The following is an 18468-nucleotide window of genomic DNA, read 5'->3' on the forward strand; positions in this document are numbered from 1 at the left end:
TCAAAATGTTGAATTCGGTTAAGTTTGGTCGACCATACGAAGCTTCAAATATTGATGACATTTAAGAAAGAAACGCATGAGGTAACAGTGTAACTCAACAGTTAATGCGAAATACACGAATACACGCGATGCAAAAACCGCAGAAGAAAACGTGCGCAAGCAATTTATTACCAAATTGATCCCAAAACGACGTCGATTCGATTCACATAAACCAAAACGACGTCGGATTGATGCAATCATATAAAAAAGAAAGGCGTGGAAGGAGTTAATAAAACTTGGAATGAGACATGTCGGCCATTTCATGGTGTTAAGAAAACAGAGCCCTCAAATACTTTTTAAAAAGAAACAGAGTGCACCAAAATCCTCTTAATTTTCTCAAAATTCAAATCTCTCTACAGATCATCTGAGAAATTTTAGATTCTGGAATCTATTTGATTGTCTCTCTCTACAGATCTCTCTGTATATAGAAAGAGGTATAACTGTCTATCGCCATCTTTATCTCCTTGGCTTTTTCTCTCTGTTACAAACTATTCTTCCTATTTTTAGATATCTTCTCTCTTTGTAATTTACCTTTCGTTAAACACTTTAAGGATTCATTAGGGTTTTTGTCGATTTCCTTCTGCATTGCTTTTCCTTCCTTTTGGAGGAATTTTTAGGTCTCGGAGTTTTGATTTCGACCTTTAAATTTTGCTTCAGAGGAGAGATTCTATCCGTTACAGTTCGTGAATTTCGCGTTTGAAGAACTTGAACTTGATTCTGAAGAATGTCAGGTAAATTTTGAGAAGAGATAAAATCGATCAGTGAAATGATTGTGAAATTAGCTTCGTTTTTGATGTATATGGAATATATTGCTACAGGTCGAGAACAAACAGGAGAGAAACTATCAGATTCTGAGTACATAGAAGAAGAGCCACGGCGTTCTAGAATTGGGAATTTGAAGAAGAAGGCTTTTAGTTGTTCAACTAAACTTACACATCCTTTGAAGATGAGAAAAGGCAAACGTAAAATCGATTTCCAGATTCCTTTGATTGAAGATGTTAGAGATGAGAAAGAGGAGAAGCTTGTTTCTAAATTGCGTCAACAACTTCTTCAGAAAGATTTGTTGCCTCCAGTACATGATGATTATCATATGTTGTTGAGGTATGAAATGAGCTACCAAAGTTCCTTCTTTTCTTATATACAACTGGAAAGTTGAAGACTTTTTTATTTGTGTCTCTGTGTAGGTTTCTGAAAACAATGGAATTCAAAATCGAGAAAACTGTCACGGCATGGGAGGAAATGCTTAAATGGAGGAAAGAATTTGGAACCGATCGCATTATACAGGTACGAGATATGGTTTCAGCTGTGGTTTCAGAGTAGTAGCATCTTGCTGTGGAACTAACAACATTTTACAAATTGATAAAATAGGATTTCAATTTCAAAGAGTTGGATGAAGTGACAAGGCACTATCCTCAAGGGTATCATGGAGTTGATAAAGATGGGAGACCTATTTATATCGAGAGACTTGGAAAAGCTCATCCTGGTAAACTTATGGAGGTTACTACTATAGAGCGATACTTGAAGTACCATGTTCAAGAATTCGAGAGGACACTTCAAGAGAAGCTACCTGCGTGTTCAGTTGCAGCTAAGAGACGAGTTACTACAACTACTACAATACTAGATGTTGAAGGCCTGGTATGGTAAACTCATGTAGATGCTTTAAAGGAACCACATGGTTTTTCTTGAATTATAATATTGCTCTTGTGGTTGTTCAGGGTATGAAGAACTTTACTCCTACCGCTGCTAATCTCCTGGCCACCATTGCTAAAGTTGATTGCAATTATTACCCTGAGGTACTTAACTCTTTGATGAATACACTTTTTGTACTAGAAGCTCTACTCCAAGTATAAAAGGGGATAATATTTGTGATGAATCCAATGAGCCAAGTGGACATGGATGTTTCGGTTGCTCTAAAAGTTTGTAATCATGGTCTCTGACTCTTGCAGACTTTGCACCGAATGTTCATTGTCAATGCAGGGATTGGATTCAGGAGTTTTCTTTGGCCTGCCGCACAGAAGCTTCTTGATCCGATGACTATTGCAAAGATACAAGTAATGACTATCGCTCTGGTTTTACTTTTAAGTATATATCCTCGTTTCTGTTATTAGCAACCACTCATTACTTGTGTTACTTAGGTTTTGGAGCCAAGGTCCTTGTCAAAGTTACTTGAAGCAATTGATTCCAGGTTAATTTTTTATAGCTCACCTCATAGAGTTTTTGTTTTGTAGATAGCCTCATTCAAGTTTTGGTTATGGCATGCTAACATTAGTATTTATTGCTTTTCTTTCCTCTCTGTACAGTCAACTTCCAGAATTCTTGGGAGGCTTATGCAAATGTCCTAACGAGGGAGGGTGCTTGAGGTCTAACAAAGGACCCTGGAATGATCCTGAAATAGTTGAGGCATGTCCCTTTTTGTTTTTGCTTATAAGAATCAATTATCTTGGTAAGTTGAACTAATATTATTGTTGTCTTGTTTTACAGCTCGTTCATCACATGGAAGTAAATAATGTACCGCAAACAACAACAGCTCCTCTTCATGTAAGAGATTATGATTCTACCACTTGCACGATCTCGCCTAAAGTGAGCTTACTCCATTAATTTAAGAGGTTTTATCTTTATCTTCCATACAATGTAGTAACTTTAATTCTTGTCAGGAAACTTTGAAAGAAGAGCCAGAACCTGAAGAATATTACTCTTCCACTGGGTCCAGATCTTCAATGCACACTTGTATAGTTCCTCCACTCTCTGATAAGGTGCTTTTTGACCCTGTTTGTTTCTCAAAACATTTTATATAGATTGGTTTTTGACTAAGCCTCTTCGTGCAGGCTAGTACATCAGACGGTGATAAATTCATTACTACCGTGGAATCTATAGAATCGGCTCAATCCCAATTACTTGACGCGGATACTGAAAACACTTTCGCAAATACATCTGTAAGAGAAGGTGTTTCTTTTCTTCATGCCTTGTTACATAGTTTCGTTAATGTTCTGTTTCACATGGATTGTAATCGCTACTGTATATTCAAAATGATCATTAACACGTTTCAGGTGGTCAGATTTTACGGTTTGGTGCTCTTAGAGAGAAAATCAACAGCGAGAACATCTTTCACTTGGTGAAAATACTACTAGTTTTTCCACTGAAGCTATTTGTTCTCTTTGGTTTCCTATTACCTGGATACTGGCAAAGACAGAACACAGTCGTTGTCCCAGATTCGTCGACAAACAACAAGGTTCTTGAGTGTTTCGATCGTCTTAAGAAGATGGAGAAAGAATTCACAGAGATCAGTAGAAAACAAGTAAAAATCCCAGAAGCAAATGAGAAGCTATTAGCAGAATCTCTGGAGAGGATCAAGTCTCTAGAACTCGATCTCGACAAAACGAAATCAGTACGTAACCCTCTCGAACTTGATCTTATAAGAAGCTTGTAAACGTTTTATCATATATTGTAACTCCTTTTTTTGTGTGTGTGTTTTCAGGTATTACATATAACATTAACAAAACAACTTCAGATTACAGAACAGCTTGAATCTCAAGACGAAGAAGTAAGCCCACTCACTTTGGGTTAAGTTTCGGTTTATATTTGATTATCTAAACTTATGCGTTCGGTTGATTGAGACTCTGATTTTCTATGTTGGCAGCGAAGAAAAGGATGCTGTTTCTGAAGCTCTTGGTCATAACTAAACGGACAAAAAGACAATTATATACGTAGACCTTTGGTTTTATTTTGGTCTATTGTAAAGTTTGTTTAAATTTCCGAGTGAGGAACAAACATCGCGGTTTATGTTTGAAAGTTGAAACTCTCTAATTTACTAGTACCAAGAGCTTACATAATTATGAAATAAAGTTGGAATAATGTACATGTTGGTTAGCTACTTGTTTACATTCAGTTACAACTCGTAGTTAACAATATTACTGAAATGTTCGACGTAAACAATGAAAAAAAAGAAAAAAACACGGCTCCGAATTGTTGTTCATACTTCTCAATCGGTCTAATTAGGCAATTACGCTTAAAATTAAAAATAATGTAATTCTTTCTTCTTTCTTTCAAAACAATTACATTAGTTTAGTAACAAAAATATTCACTGCAGTGAAGACGACAAAACGCCATCGTTTTGGGAAGGGGCGGCGTTGAAGACAGGTGCGCATGTTTCCGCGTTATTCTAAGCTGTAATCCGGACAAAATGTATGTAATAGTCATCGACGGACCATCTTTTATTCTATTTTATTTTTATTTTATTTATATAATTATTCTCTCTCTTTCATCTTCGTGGTTTGCCATAGCTCTTCTTGAATCAAGGTCGTCTTCTTGAAATCAGATCTCTTCGTGACTTCTCCTGTAACCAACAAAGAACCATGGAGCTCCTCTCTAGAGCTCTTTTCTTCTTTCTTCTACTCTCAGTTCTTTCTTCTTTCTCTTCTTCAAGTTTCATTTCAGGTACACACATACATACACACTTTCGTCTTATTCTCGAACAAATTGTTGGTTTGGTTAGATGGGTCATCATCAATTTTCTCGTTTTCTTATTGCAGATGGGGTCTTCGAATCTCAGAGTTTGGTTCTTGGCAGAAACTTGCTTCAGACCAAGAAAAGCAAGTTTCTTAAATCTCTCCTCTTCCCATAACTTTACTGTTTTTTATATACTTTCTAATGATTCCAGCAATTGATTCTCCTTTTAGTATGAAGATCTTAGTAAAGAGCTTCTAATTATAGACGGATCCATATATAGATAGCTAGTTACCATATATTTGACTACAATCTTGATTCTTGATTCCTAGCTATGAATTGTTGGAGGAAAATGTGAGTTCTTGGCATTCTCTACTTGTTTACTTTTAGTCATGTGGCTTAATGATGATCCTCTTGACCTCTACAAATGTTGCTATTCATCTCCATAACTCTTTTCGTGTGAATTGACAATTGTAGCAGTTATTTGGGCGTTTGCTTCGTGTGAATTCAGCCCGATATATTGAGATAAAAATTGTTTGTATTCTTCTAAGTGATATGGTTTTCCTCTTTCTATGAAACAGCATGTCCTGTGAACTTTGAGTTTATGAACTACACGATCATAACCAGCAAATGCAAAGGTCCCAAATACCCACCAAAAGAATGTTGTGGCGCCTTCAAGGACTTTGCGTGTCCTTACACTGACCAGCTCAACGACCTGAGCTCGGATTGTGCAACCACTATGTTCAGTTACATCAATCTCTATGGAAAATACCCGCCTGGACTTTTCGCTAACCAGTGCAAAGAAGGTAAAGAAGGTCTCGAATGCCCTGCCGGATCCCAGTTGCCTCCAGAGACATCAGCAGAGGTAAACGCAGCAACTACCTCGTCGTCCCGTCTTTGGCTGACCGTTTCCGCGGCTCTTTTGGTTTTTGTTAAGTTGTTCTGAGGCTGATAAATCCGAATTTCTGCAATGAACTTATTACAACAACCTGAGGAAGAGGATGTATGTATATCCACGATTTGTTTTACTGTTGTACTGTCTCATTCTTTTGTTACTAGGGAGTTCAAAAAATTCTAAATGATAATTTGTAATGGCCTTTGTGTGTCTACTTGTCTCTTCTTATATAAAATTGACCAATGAAGTAAATAGTAACTAGAAGATAGTGAAATGGTTAGGATATATAAATCACCAAGAGTTTCAACAATCTCTCGTAAATACTGTATGTATATAAAAAGGTTTTCTGTTTGTTCTTTATGGCTTTTGAGTACAATCAAGTATGACTCTATACATATACATACTTATCTAAAGACTTGCAAAGTACCTTATAACAGCTGTAACCTGCCTCTCACTCGGTCTGTGCGATGGTAGGAAAGATTCACCACATGAGTCTTGACTTGCGACGGAACTGCTTCCTTGTGATACACCAAGGACCAGGAAAGATGCTCAACTGCGCATAGTAATCAGGACAACCGCAATTGCGTGAGGCTAACTAAGTTCATGAGACTTCACTATGTTAAATTAATCTAGAGAACAAGCTTCAGATAAATGTCCGGTATAGAAATGAAGTACGTAAAGGTGAGTTTATGCATCATTATTTGCACACTATGCTTATTTCACCAAATGCGCCCAACGTGTATATAATATGAAAGGTAGATCTCAGATAGTAGAACTCCAGAAATAATCTGTTGTATCATTTACTAATGGTTCATGAGTATGAATGAAAAATAATATCACTTACATTACTAATAAGCTTTGCCCCATGCCATGATGTGTCCACGCCGTAAGGAGGAGGTATTACTCTGATTCCGTTACTTATAGATGAAGGAAGGTGATCTTGCAGTTCTCTCTCTAGCCTCTCTGGATACAGATCACACAAAATAAAACAGAACCCATAAGCTCGCCATTCACGTATCTCCGAGTAAATTGATGGCATTTGCAAAAGAAAGACGCTAATAGTAATTGAACCTGAGAGTCCAGGCAAACACGCGCTTCCCCCAGTTAGTACTACAGTCTTGAACCAACTATCGTCACCTGTAAGTCCTGCTGCATCACAGTGGTCCATACAGAGCGAGACGGCCTGGTGCAGACTCATTGCACGCCTGTTTTGGCCAAGACAAAAACCAATCCAAAAATAAATTATAAATTGGCCAAAAGTATGGAGGCTCTTCACAGGAAAATAGCCCAGCCCTGATACGCATAAGGAAAACCGTGGAACTCATAAACGAGTTTGTGCACTATACTGTATAATCAGATGATATCAATTTAGTTTCGAGCTAATTAGATTGAATCAATTTAAGAAGTTTCAAGGTTTGATGTTATGGTATTAAGCAGTGCAGGTCTTACATTCCAGCGAGACGTGGTTGGAATAATATCTCCCCTGTTTGGAAACGCTCTTTTGATAAAGTAAACCATCCTTCACCTGAAACTTCCACTGAAGCTTGTGTGTCTTTTGAAAGTTCAGCTTTATAATCAAGAGCCACATAACACAGTTTCTACATTCGCAAAACAAAAAGAAAAACATCATATATAAAGAACTATACTCAGTAACTTCCAATATAACGTGCTATGAACTAATGCTTGTGCATGAGTTGCACATATTCAACGCCTTCAAGGATTATATTGGCAGTTATAGAAAACTGGTTGAAGTTCACAAGGTGCTATGAACACATCGGGTTTGATGGCTTGTGTGTGGCGGTATCATATGTGTATTTTACGGAAGAGGAATTTAGGATGGAAACCTACAAAGTTATTTTCGGAGAACATATTGGTAAATGGTCATACCTCTTTAAGAGTACGAACAGTGTAGAGTGATTGAAAGGAAATGTTGTTTTCTTGCATCTTCTCCTTAAGGAAGCCCGTGAGTTTCAATGCTCCAAAACCAATGACTTCTACACCTACCTGGCGCATCACCTTACCATGTAAAACTGCAGAACACAGCAAAAGTAATTGTTAAGACAACAGTGAATGGTGCAGAAAGAATCAGAGAGATACACGAGGATTTTTTTCAGCAAAATGAAATGTTCACATTTTCATCTTTCATCAAGTTCAGTTCCACAAAAAGAATCACATCATGAGTGACTAAAGCTAGAAAGTCTACCATGTTGTTAAACAACATCTGTGAAGATACAAAAAGAGTTTAATAGTAGAGAGAAATAAACTGACTCGGAAGAATGGTGATGACTTGGAAACCAATGTTGACAACAATTCCAGATGTCCGCCGTGCTGCATATAGAGCTAACACAGCCTGGAAACAGAGCACAGATTATTCATAATCTTCTTATGACTGTAATAGTAACAAAACCAATCATTTCACAAGGAGTGCATAACCTTAGTTATACTATCTCTAGTTAATGGTGAGATAATGAATCAAATCCCCCAAAAATCAATTTCCCGCCAATACAATTTATTAAATGTACTGGCCTACTTGCTTAAACCGTGGAAAATATGGCTATAGTGATGGTGAATGAATCTGTCTGAGAAATTTACTACTCTGAAATTTCAATGCAAGAGTTCTGATATTTTGGAGCAATATCCATCAGAAAGCACTGAAGTGTGAACAAGGCTTACCTGATTAACTGCACACACTGCAGGGACGTTCATGTCAAACAAGACATTGAAAATAGCAGTCTTAAGTTGCCGCCTTGATGCCTTGGCTGATTCAGTATCTGATAACAAATTTAATAAAACCTTAAAACTGGAACCACGAGATGTAATCCTGAACATAAACAAGTATAATAACAGTAGCTAACCATCAAAATGGCAGAGAGGTAGTGATACCACTATTGGCTGCATAGAGGGCTTTACCTGCATCCTGTAAGCAAACTATCCACATGAAATCGGGAAAGCAAAAGCCATAGAGACAAATGCTAAAATCATTCAGCTGTCACTCCAAAAGAAACGAAAAACAAACCTGGTGAAAATGGTTGCAAAGAACTGTTGAAGTCTAGCATAAATCGGTGACTCAATGTTACCAAATTCCTGGCGATCGATCAAACTAGTAAGAACTATCTTGTGTTGCAAGAGAGAAGACGCAAGCTTACTATCTTTGTAAATATAAATAATGATCCGCATTTAGTACAAAAACTATCTCACCAAAAAAGTAGCAGAACGTCCAGAAGGAGACGCATACTTGCTCCAACCAAACTTACAATATCCAGAACCACCTTCAATGAGTCGTAGACGACACATACAGAAACAAACGAGACATATTGAGCACAATTGAATGACATAAATCTATATGATTATCCAGAAAGAAAAACAAAAACACAAAGCATACCATCAATAATGATAGAACCAGGAACTTGTGCCCTCTGACTATAAATGTGCATAAACGACAACTCTCCTGATTGACTAGAAATCATTCTGCAAAATCGTTAAACTTTGAATCATCTACAATGTTTTAACACTGAAACTACCAAATTCAAAAAGAAACAAAATTCAAACCCCATCACCAAAATTCTCTACCGATAAAAGCAAGCAAAAAACACTCACCGGAGAGGATAACCAGAACGCAAACTAGTTTCAGCGAAGAAAATGGAGTCCCATGGCTCTTGAGAACACTGGAGATAAAATATCCAGAGACGATTACCACTAGCTACGCATTTCCAGGCTTTGCACGTTAAGCCCAATTTCACAGCATCTTTTGGCTCCATCATCATCAGTATCTGGACTAGAATATCCATCGGTAGCTGATCAAACGCACCAAGAGACGATGAAGAAGACAATAACAGAGGAGGAACATCGATCGCTCTCTGATGATTCACCAAATCCTTGCCACTATTCGATCGGTTCCACACCGATCCCCATACTTTCTTCAGGATCATCGTCGAGTTTGCGGATTTTTGTTTTTTCTCGAAATCAGAAATTTTCCCAAGAAAATCGAATCAGGAAAATTTGATAAACACGGCGTTTTTTCTTTGGTGTGACGTCGTTTCTAGTTGGGATGAGACTGACTGACGTGTACTGTTTAATATAATGACACGTGTTCAATAGCGTTGAAGAATTTTGGTACTGGCTCACTAATGTCAATAATCATAACGATATTTTGTGAGCCCAATTGGAAAAAAAAAACTCGAAGTGGTCAATATCACGTGCTCAACTTTTATTGTTGTTGTTGTGAATTACAAAATTTCATAGAAACAGAAAAATACCAATAAGTATTGTTTTTAGTGGATTTTTCTTAATCTGGTCGACTCCAAATTTTGTTATTTTGTTGTGAGAGCAGTCCTCTTCCTTTTTAAGAGTGTTTTGTTACCAGGCCTGATCATTTGGTTCCTCTTTAAAAGTGTTGTTACTAGGCCTCTGATCATTTGGTTACTTGGATCATTTTTGGATCGTATCCATTCAGATTCGGATTTTGGGTCTTGGGATTTTGGTTTTGTTAAGAGATTTTAATTTTCGGTTTCGATTTGGTTCAATTATATATGGTTCCCAAAAATATTTAGTTCTACGAAAAAAACTTTCAATTTCAAAACCGTTTATAATAACCTTAGAAAAAGTATTTTGTTACTTTGGCTTCCAAATTTTTAGACCGGCCTACGGGTTACCATTCGGTTTGGTTCAGACTTGGTACTGGTTATTCTAGTATAGGAATCGAGATTCTATTCGGATATTTATATTGGTTTATTATGTTCGGGAATTAGTCCGGGCCTAGTTGTTAATTGGGTTAATATCTGATCCAAACCAATTTGGCAAAAATAAGTAATTCCATGATGTATCTGACACGTGGATACTAGGTATTGGCTGCTATTAGTTGACGTGTATAGTATTTGAAAAAAATGATTAACTACCTTTTTTTTATTTACGGAGCATAGATTTTTTTTTGGAGAAGCTGTGTATAAATTGGATCCTCAGATCCGGTGATTACCTAAATCGCGTCAATTCTCAACCCAGTTTTCAGATTTGGTATTCGATTTTATTTATGTAATTCTCATGTTATTTATCTTTTCTGTTGAAACCTCTCTTTCTCGAAACTACTAATATTAGGGTTTTCTGGGTTTGAGACCACGATCTTATCGAATTATTAATATCCTTTTTTTTTCCTGTTTCAAACATAGGGTTTTAGTGCATGAGATCGAATAATATTTATTTTTGTTTCCGTTTCTAGGGTTTATTCAATTTTTTGCGTTTTTACGTTGCAATTTTTATTGAAATTCAGATTTCTGGAGAAGTGAATTTTGCGGTAAGCGTAATTTAGAATTTGTAATCCGTATTCTCATGGAGGATTCGAATATAATATGAGCTCTAAATTGATTTTATGTTTGCAACTTTGTTTTGTTTATGTTTTTTTTTAATTGGTTTGTGAATTTTGATTATAACTAAATTTATGAATTTTGCATGGTTGTGAATTACTATATTGCAGGTTTTTGGAAGCTAACTTATTGTTGGAGGTGGAGAGATATGGCTGACTTTGGTTTGTTCTGTTTCCCTTGTTTAATGGAAGTTGTTTCATCATCATCATCATCTCTGTGATTGTAATTGATCTCACACCATGTCTGATTACAATGGTGATGATCTTGAAGATGAATATATGGCTGATGAGTATGACATGGATGATCTCGAGGATGATATGAATGCCGCGTTTGATGGAAGAGATATCGATGCTTCTGATTCCGAAGTCGAAGATTTCGATCAATTGGTTTGTCTTCTTCCTCTGTTTCTCACACTCTTCAGCTTTGTGTTCTCTGTATATTTTTCTTAACACACAATTGCTTGTATATGGAGTGTTTTCAGAACAAGGCTGCAGATACTTCTGCTGCTCAAGCACGGAATGGGAAGGATATTCAGGGTATACCGTGGGATAGTCTTACTCTTACTAGAAAAGATTACAGAAAAACTAGGCTAGAACAATATAAAAACTATGAAAATATACCCAATTCTGGTGATGAATCTGCCAAGGTGAATTACATTTCATGTTTCTTTAAGGTTATTTATTAGTAGATGCACCTATGTTGCTCTTTTCTCACTCTAGTCTTGTCTATTGGAACCAGAAATGCATGAATACTGAGAAAGGCAGCTCTTTCTATGAGTTCAGAAGGAATTCTAGATCCGTGAGATCAACGATTCTCCATTTTCAGGTTTGTCTAGTGCGTTATATAACCCCTGTCTCTATTATGCTTCCAACAATTTGGTGGCTCTCTCGGGGTTTCTAAATGTAACTTGGTAGTTTTTTAATCATAATGTAGACCTTCCCTGTGCTAGTATTGCTGATGGAACCATAGTTTTATGTGAAGCTGATCATAGTTAAGACTAAATTATGTTTGCTTCTTTGTTACAGTTGAGGAATTTGGTCTGGGCTACCTCAAAACACGATGTTTATTTATTGTCCAACTACTCCATCAGCCACTGGTCTTCTTTGACAGGTTGTAGGAGTGAAATTCTTAACGTTAAAGGTCATGTGGCTCCGTCTGAGGTTCGTTTCTCAAGTCTTATCTAAACCATCTAATTAATTTGACTTGTGGTTTCCTTTCGTCTCTGCTGGGTTTAGCTAAAACCGATGTTCCGTATTTTTCAGAAACATCCCGAGAGTTTGTTGGAAGGATTTACAGAGACTCAAGTTAGCACTCTTGCAGTAAAAGAAAGGCTACTAGTTGCTGGTGGATTCCAAGGAGAACTCATTTGCAAGGTTAGTTTAGAGGCTTTGAAAATGGATATTTAGGATGATAGCAAACCGCGGTGATTCCACCAACTGGCTATGAAGTCTCTTTTCACTGATTTAAAATGCCAAAGGAGTTAGTTGCTTATTCATGTTCTAATTTTGTGTTTTTTGCGCCCTGCAACCAGCATCTCGATAGACCTGGTGTGAGCTTCTGCTCACGCACAACTTACACCGAAAACGCTATCACCAATGCAGTAGATATATATAGAAACTCCAGGTATCTCTTCACTTTCATATTAATTTTGGTTTTGGACGTCCAAGGTTAGACGATAGGACGAACAGAAACTGAAACTAGTTATATGGCTTTATTAGCGGCGCACTGCATTTCATGGCCTCAAATAATGACTGTGGAGTCAGAGACTTTGACATGGAGAGATATAAGCTTGTCCAACTCTTCCGTTATCTATGGCCCGTCAATGTAAGCTCACTTATTTTCTCGTTTTTCTGGATGTTTAGCAGCTAAATGAAACTCAATCTTACAAATTTATTTTGGAAAATTTCAACAGCATAGTTCCCTAAGTCCTGATGGAAAACTAGTAGCAGTCGTTGGAGATGACCCAGATGGTCTACTGGTAGACACAAGTAACGGACAGGTACTTAACATTCTTCTTCCCGGCACCATCTATTTCACTGCGGGTAGGTCTTGGAGCCTTACGGTTTTGAGTTTTGTTTCAGACGATCGGGACGCTAAAAGGTCACTTAGATTATTCATTTGCATCAGCTTGGCATCCAAACGGTGTAACATTTGCCACAGGAAACCAAGACAAGACCTGTCGTATTTGGGACACAAGGAAACTCTCGGAATCAGTCGCTGTCCTAAAAGGTAACCTTGGAGCCGTACGGTCCATTAGGTTCACATCTGACGGACGGTACGTTGCCATGGCCGAGCCAGCAGATTTCGTTCATATCTATGACACAAAATCAGGATACAAAAAGGAGCAAGAGATTGATTTCTTTGGAGAGATTTCTGGGATATCGTTTAGCCCAGATACTGAATCTCTCTTCATCGGTGTTTGGGACAGGACTTATGGAAGTCTCTTGGAGTATGGTCGAACCAGAGACTACACTTATCTCGATTCATTACTTTGATGGAAATTTAAGCTAAGCCTAAAGAAAAAAAACTTACGTAAAAATAATTTGTTATACGCCGTCTTGGTTAGGTTTCATAATCATATCGACAAAAGAAAAGAAAGAGAGACCATGGTTCGATTCACAAGCTGTTCATTTATGTAATTTGTTGTAAAAATTGTACATTTTCCATGAACTTGGGAATTTGTTTTTGGGATCATAAGTCAAACTCACATTCTTCGAAAATCTTCTAGATTTAGTTCCAAGATATTAGAAAAGATTTTTAAGCAAATAAAGAAAGAGTCATATATTTTCTCCCATTATTTATGGCCAAAGCATCAGTAGCATATCATATCGTTACAAGAATATTCTCTTAAGAGTGTATAAATTCATGCGCAAGTAATTTATGGCCTAAGCATTGATTGATTAATTTTACATTTTTTTGTATGTGTGTTTGTCTTTGATTTGCTACAAAAATGTGTTTTTACAGAATTAGGTCTTAAGTCGATTTGTATAAAACTAAACTGTGTGATTTCACTTATTCCATCTTTTTGCAGTTCAGAATGCAAATGAAATCATTCCACATCTCCTATAAGTTGTTAAGCTAAATTATATAGATGATTTATTTTGGATTTGTTGACATATGTGGATCCTCCTTTTTTTTTAAATTGTGTTTAGTTAAGTCTTAATCTCTCATGCAGGACTAGTATGAGTGGCCCTCCACTACTAAGTTTTTGGCCACTAATTCTCAACTCTTAATTTGGTACAAAATCTTATGTAATCTTTTGTTATTAATTTTACTTACAAAACTTATCTCGTTAATATCTCTTGTTACTAGTGGTCAATATAGGCAAATATTCTCTCATACAAAACCTGTTATTTGTAGAGACTTTTTTAACTGAGTGAGAATAAAATCTGTATGTAAATCATATAGTTAATTTTTGTCAAGGAAACAAATAACAAAGATCTGTTTTCTTTTGATTTGATAGTTTTCTACTTAGTTCAACAAAAGTATTCTCACGAGTCACAACACTCAGTTTGTTATAGCATTTTCATAATGATAATTTGTTTTTATTAAATTTGTGTCTAGAATATGTTAATCATAGTAGTTGACATTCAAACTCCGATATGGTTTGGTGTTTTTGTCTAAGGAATTTTCGGTTATATGTGTTGACATTCAACTTCAACTGTTCTTTCATGTGTTGTGACATGTTTGGTTGTTGAAAATTTGCCTTAAATAATAACATTATATTATTAAATAGAAGATTAACATATATATGTAAAATATTTAGAAACTATAATATGAGAACTTTTCATCCAAAAGAAAAGAAAAATTTACTTGATAAACTATAAACATCTCGATAATTGCAAACATAAATATGTGAAGAAAATTAACATATATAATTTAAGTTTTCTTATGAAAAGAATAAATTATAGTAGTTAATATACTTTTACATGTGTTTGTAATACAATTTTATTTCATTAAAAATAGTAAAGAAGATGATAGGATATATCATTTATTGTTTGAATAGGTTAAAAAGGTGAAAGAGAAAAGAAGAAAATAGGATATATAAGATGATTAAGAAATTAGAACTAAATCTGAAATATTTTTTTTAATAGACCTTTTATAATTTAATTGGATTATATTGTTCTGTTTTTGTGCAAAAATAAAGTTGGATTGTTATGTTTTGTTGGGACATGTGGATAGTTTGGTTTATGAAGAAGTTTAATAGAGTAAATAATATATTTTTGTGTTAAATAAAAAATATTTCAGATAATTAAGAGTATAAACTATACCTAAGTAATCTAGCAAGAAACTTGGGAGAGTCTTATCACTGCAACGCCTTTTGTGAGAAAACACAAATTCTCCCGAAGTTAAGATGGTTTTACATATTATGATAAGTATCCAAACAATTTATTTGTTATAGTGTATTAACAAATCTTTTGAAATCTTATTTCAAAAGATTTTCTTTTGATGCTAAGAGATATCAAAATAATAAATAAATAAATGAATATCCAAACAAAATCTTCATTTGTTTTTATCTTGTAATCTTTAAATAAAATCTTGATTTATTTGTCATAAATTACAATGCCCACGAGAAGATAAATAGCAGTTAATCCACCTATTTAGCATTTACTATTCCCTTAAGCACGATCGATTGTGACGTGTTTGCTTCAAAACCAAAACGTGAACTCAACTTTATGCTTAAAAACACCGAAAACCACGTTTTGCGTTTTCATAAATTAGGAAACTGAATCAATCATAAATATACCCTTTGAATCTACCCAAAGGAAAAATATATAGAAACATTATTATAACAAAAAAAAAAAAGGTAAATTTACAACAAACTAATAATAGTCTTTGCTTTACATAATTACCATAAAAAAAGTGTTTACTAGTCAAAGACTTGCGATTGCGTTTTGTAAAAACAAACAGTCAAACAAAACCTTAAGTAAATACAATTAAAAGTCATATCTTGTATGGTTTGGTAAGTAGCTAAGTGGCTAGAAAGAACTTAAAACATTTAATTATAATAACTTAAATAAAAAAGCTATTTTTAAATTTATATATATATATATGAACAAAATAAGTAGAGACTATTCATCCAAAAACGTGAGGCACAATACAGACTCTTCTTCACTCTTATGCCTATAGCCTCCTATTTTCTCTCTATTGCCTCTTCTTCTTCTTCTTCTGTTGCTTTTTAGATTTTCATAGCTTTGATATTTTGTTGAGTTTGAGAGAGCTTAAAGAGATTGTCATCTTCACTAAGTTTGTATTTGTATACAGGAGAAGCCCTAGTCTTATTATCAGCTGGTAGATCTGTTTCAGTTTTGGTCTGAGCTTGGTTTTTGTGTGGATTCTAGCTTCAAAGTCGATGGACCAATTACGAGGTTACAAAACCAACTGTGGATTCTCACTTGGGAAACCGAGATTCGGATCTATTAAGGTTAAAATCCCAAGGATCAAACCTGAGATAGAAGAAGACCAAGTAGAAGAAGATGATGAAGCTAAAAACATCGGTCTCGAGGAAGAGGAAAATGATCATGAAGCTAAGAGTATGGATCTAGAGCAAGGAGATGTGGAAGAAGAAGAAGGAGAAGAGAAAAAACATATATGTTGTGAATGTGGTAAAAGGTTTGTGTCAGGTAAAGCTTTAGGAGGTCATAAACGGATTCATGTGCTCGAAACTCGTAAATTCTCAATGATGAGACCAAAGATGGTGTCTGGTATGGTTGGTAGATCTGAAAGAGGTGACTTAGAAGTGGCTTGTTGTGTTTGTTACAAGAAGTTTACATCAATGAAGGCTTTATATGGACACATGAGGTTTCATCCAGACAGAGGTTGGAAAGGTGTTTTGCCTCCTCCTCCTCTTCTTCCTCATCCACTTGGTAATTCATCGTCTTCTACACTTGATCATGATGATGAGTTTATAAGCTCAGATTATGATGATGATGATGATTTTGATGATGATGATGATGATGATGATGATGAGAACTCGGAGTTATGGGACAGTAATTTGGAATTGGAAAACGTTGTTGAATCGATTAAAGGATGGTCAACAAAAGGGAAGAGAGGAAGGAGAGGTGATTTGAAGTTTGATGAAGCAGATTTGAAGGATCCACCTTTAGAAGATGTGAAGGATATTGATGATGCTAATGGTCTATTGTTCTTAGCTACTACTGCAGAAGCAGCTGCTAATCTTAATGTTGCTGAGACTTCTGCTTCGCGTTCCGTTGAAGAGAAATATCTGGAAATGGTCAAGAAGAGGAAGAAGAAGCAGAAGAGATTGTCTGAGATGGAGAAAGAGTCATCAACATCTACTCATCATGATCATCAGCTTGATCAGGTTGTTGTTGTTGCAGCTGAGGAAGGTGGTGGTGCCGGTGCACGTGAGAAGCACGTGTGTGTGACTTGCAACAAGTCGTTTAGTTCTTATCAAGCTTTAGGAGGTCATAGAGCAAGTCACAACAAGGTCAAGATATTGGAGAATCATCAAGCTAGGGCAAACGCTGAAGCTTCATTACTTGGAACTGAAGCAATAATAACCGGTTTAGCTAGTGCTCAAGGAACAAACACATCTTTAAGCAGTAGTCATAATGGAGATCATGTTTGTAATATATGTCACAAAAGCTTCTCAACAGGTCAAGCTCTTGGTGGTCACAAGAGATGTCATTGGACTGCACCAGTTTCTACTGTGGCTCCAACCACGGTTCCAACCGCTGCTCCAACCGTTCCAGCAACTGCGTCTTCTAGTCAAGTAACAGAGACAGTACAAGAGGTGAAGAAATTGAAGAGAAGAGTTTTGGAGTTTGACTTGAATGAGTTGCCACCTAACGAAGAAGAAGAAAGAGTCTAAGAGACGTATATATGCAAGCAAGTAATCTTTTTAACTTTAAAAAAAAAAAAGACAAAAAAATAAGACTTATTAAATTAGGAGGTAATGATGGTAAAAAGGAGTTGTTGACATTGTAGTATGAAGAAGAAAGAGAGAAAGATATTTTGATTTTGGGTTCTTATGGTACTTTTAGTGTTTGGCTTTTAATCTTAATTTGGTGGGGTCTTTTGTTAATTTGATTTGATGAGAAGATATATATACTCTTTTGTTTTCTTCTCTCAAGCTTTGATATGTTTCTATCTTTCTTTTATTATGCTTTTGGATTCACATAAAGCATGATAGTTTAATTGACCAAAGTTCCATAAAGTAAACCATCTTATTCATTTCACCATCTTATCTTTCTTTTCTTTTTTCAAACAAATGGTTTCTCCATAAATTTATGATGATAAATATTAGAAGTTGCTCCAATTAATTGGAATACCGAACTCTAGGACAAACAAAATTGACATTTTCTTAGTCTATGTTTGTAGAATAGTGGATCTCCAAGCAAGACCATATACAAATTTAACTTCCACTAAGAAATGATATGATCTATTATAGTTCAAGTTGTTGTTAGTGTGGTATTTTTTTACAATTTCTTAGCATATGTTACATACCCCAAATTTGAGTTTTGAAACACACCAAATTTGAAAGAAAGAATCAAATCTCTCTTCATTACACTAAGAAAAGAGACCAAACTATGGTAGGTCCAAATTTGTAAAATGATTTGGATATAAATCCAAAGATCATCACATTAAGACACCTATGAGTGAGTCTAAGATGAATAATAACTTCTTCTTTTTTTTAAGTATATTTGATCAAATTGATTATTGGTTTGCAAATCTAAAACTCTTCAAGACGTGGGCATTGTTAAGTGTTGT

General features: G+C 35.6%; 5 protein-coding genes across 15 annotated transcripts; 4 read left to right on the forward strand and 1 right to left on the reverse strand.

Moving 5' to 3' along the window:
* The first annotated feature begins 268 nt into the window (after positions 1-268).
* Positions 269-3932, forward strand: AT5G56160 (Sec14p-like phosphatidylinositol transfer family protein). 3 transcript variants are annotated; one of them, NM_124998.4, is made up of 15 exons: positions 285-473; positions 697-770; positions 858-1140; positions 1224-1323; positions 1408-1674; positions 1755-1832; positions 1986-2090; positions 2175-2224; positions 2340-2439; positions 2521-2619; positions 2694-2792; positions 2865-2982; positions 3087-3424; positions 3515-3580; positions 3677-3932. In NM_124998.4, the coding sequence occupies exons 2-15, from the start codon at positions 764-766 to the stop codon at positions 3698-3700; spliced, it is 1734 nt and encodes a 577-aa protein (NP_200427.3). In that variant the 5' UTR covers positions 285-473; positions 697-763; the 3' UTR covers positions 3701-3932. The 3 variants fall into 3 exon arrangements, with proteins under 3 accessions (NP_001331163.1, NP_200427.3, NP_001331164.1); NM_001345179.1 differs by having other exon boundaries at positions 269-473; positions 2865-3424; positions 3677-3913; NM_001345180.1 differs by lacking the exon at positions 285-473 and having other exon boundaries at positions 508-770; positions 3677-3910.
* A 286-nt stretch (positions 3933-4218) lies between these two features.
* On the forward strand, positions 4219-5659 carry LLG1 (LORELEI-LIKE-GPI-ANCHORED PROTEIN 1). Its single transcript, NM_124999.5, has 3 exons — positions 4219-4473; positions 4569-4628; positions 5064-5659. The coding sequence occupies exons 1-3, from the start codon at positions 4392-4394 to the stop codon at positions 5426-5428; spliced, it is 507 nt and encodes a 168-aa protein (NP_200428.1). The 5' UTR covers positions 4219-4391; the 3' UTR covers positions 5429-5659.
* Positions 5645-9420, reverse strand: ARP8 (actin-related protein 8). Of its 3 annotated transcripts, none has more exons than NM_125000.4 (12): positions 8975-9413; positions 8760-8845; positions 8576-8646; positions 8394-8461; positions 8233-8294; positions 8051-8148; positions 7646-7727; positions 7265-7407; positions 6827-6975; positions 6449-6582; positions 6222-6340; positions 5645-5930 (listed from the first exon to the last, which is right to left on the reverse strand). In NM_125000.4, exons 1-12 carry the CDS (start codon positions 9304-9306, stop codon positions 5859-5861), a joined length of 1416 nt encoding a protein of 471 aa, NP_568836.2. In that variant the 5' UTR covers positions 9307-9413; the 3' UTR covers positions 5645-5858. The 3 variants fall into 3 exon arrangements, with proteins under 3 accessions (NP_568836.2, NP_974940.1, NP_001330467.1); NM_203211.1 differs by having other exon boundaries at positions 6449-6722; positions 8975-9336; NM_001345181.1 differs by having other exon boundaries at positions 8394-8646; positions 8975-9420.
* An 864-nt stretch (positions 9421-10284) lies between these two features.
* AT5G56190 (Transducin/WD40 repeat-like superfamily protein) lies at positions 10285-13511 on the forward strand. Of its 7 annotated transcripts, none has more exons than NM_001345182.1 (11): positions 10285-10664; positions 10845-10895; positions 11005-11120; positions 11216-11380; positions 11473-11559; positions 11760-11894; positions 11997-12107; positions 12266-12357; positions 12453-12558; positions 12647-12733; positions 12816-13497. In NM_001345182.1, the coding sequence occupies exons 2-11, from the start codon at positions 10883-10885 to the stop codon at positions 13227-13229; spliced, it is 1326 nt and encodes a 441-aa protein (NP_001331831.1). In that variant the 5' UTR covers positions 10285-10664; positions 10845-10882; the 3' UTR covers positions 13230-13497. The 7 variants fall into 7 exon arrangements, with proteins under 7 accessions (NP_001331831.1, NP_851199.1, NP_568838.1 ...); NM_180868.3 differs by having other exon boundaries at positions 10286-10387; positions 12816-13511; NM_125002.3 differs by having other exon boundaries at positions 10286-10387; positions 10845-11120; positions 12816-13511.
* Positions 13512-15797: 2286 nt separating this feature from the next.
* Positions 15798-17747, forward strand: AT5G56200 (C2H2 type zinc finger transcription factor family). Its single transcript, NM_125003.2, has one exon. The coding sequence runs from the start codon at positions 16088-16090 to the stop codon at positions 17567-17569; it is 1482 nt and encodes a 493-aa protein (NP_200431.1). The 5' UTR covers positions 15798-16087; the 3' UTR covers positions 17570-17747.
* Positions 17748-18468: the final 721 nt, after the last annotated feature.

Source organism: Arabidopsis thaliana, chromosome 5 (genome assembly GCF_000001735.4).
Source record: "Arabidopsis thaliana chromosome 5, partial sequence".
Taxonomy (NCBI): Eukaryota; Viridiplantae; Streptophyta; class Magnoliopsida; order Brassicales; family Brassicaceae; genus Arabidopsis; species Arabidopsis thaliana.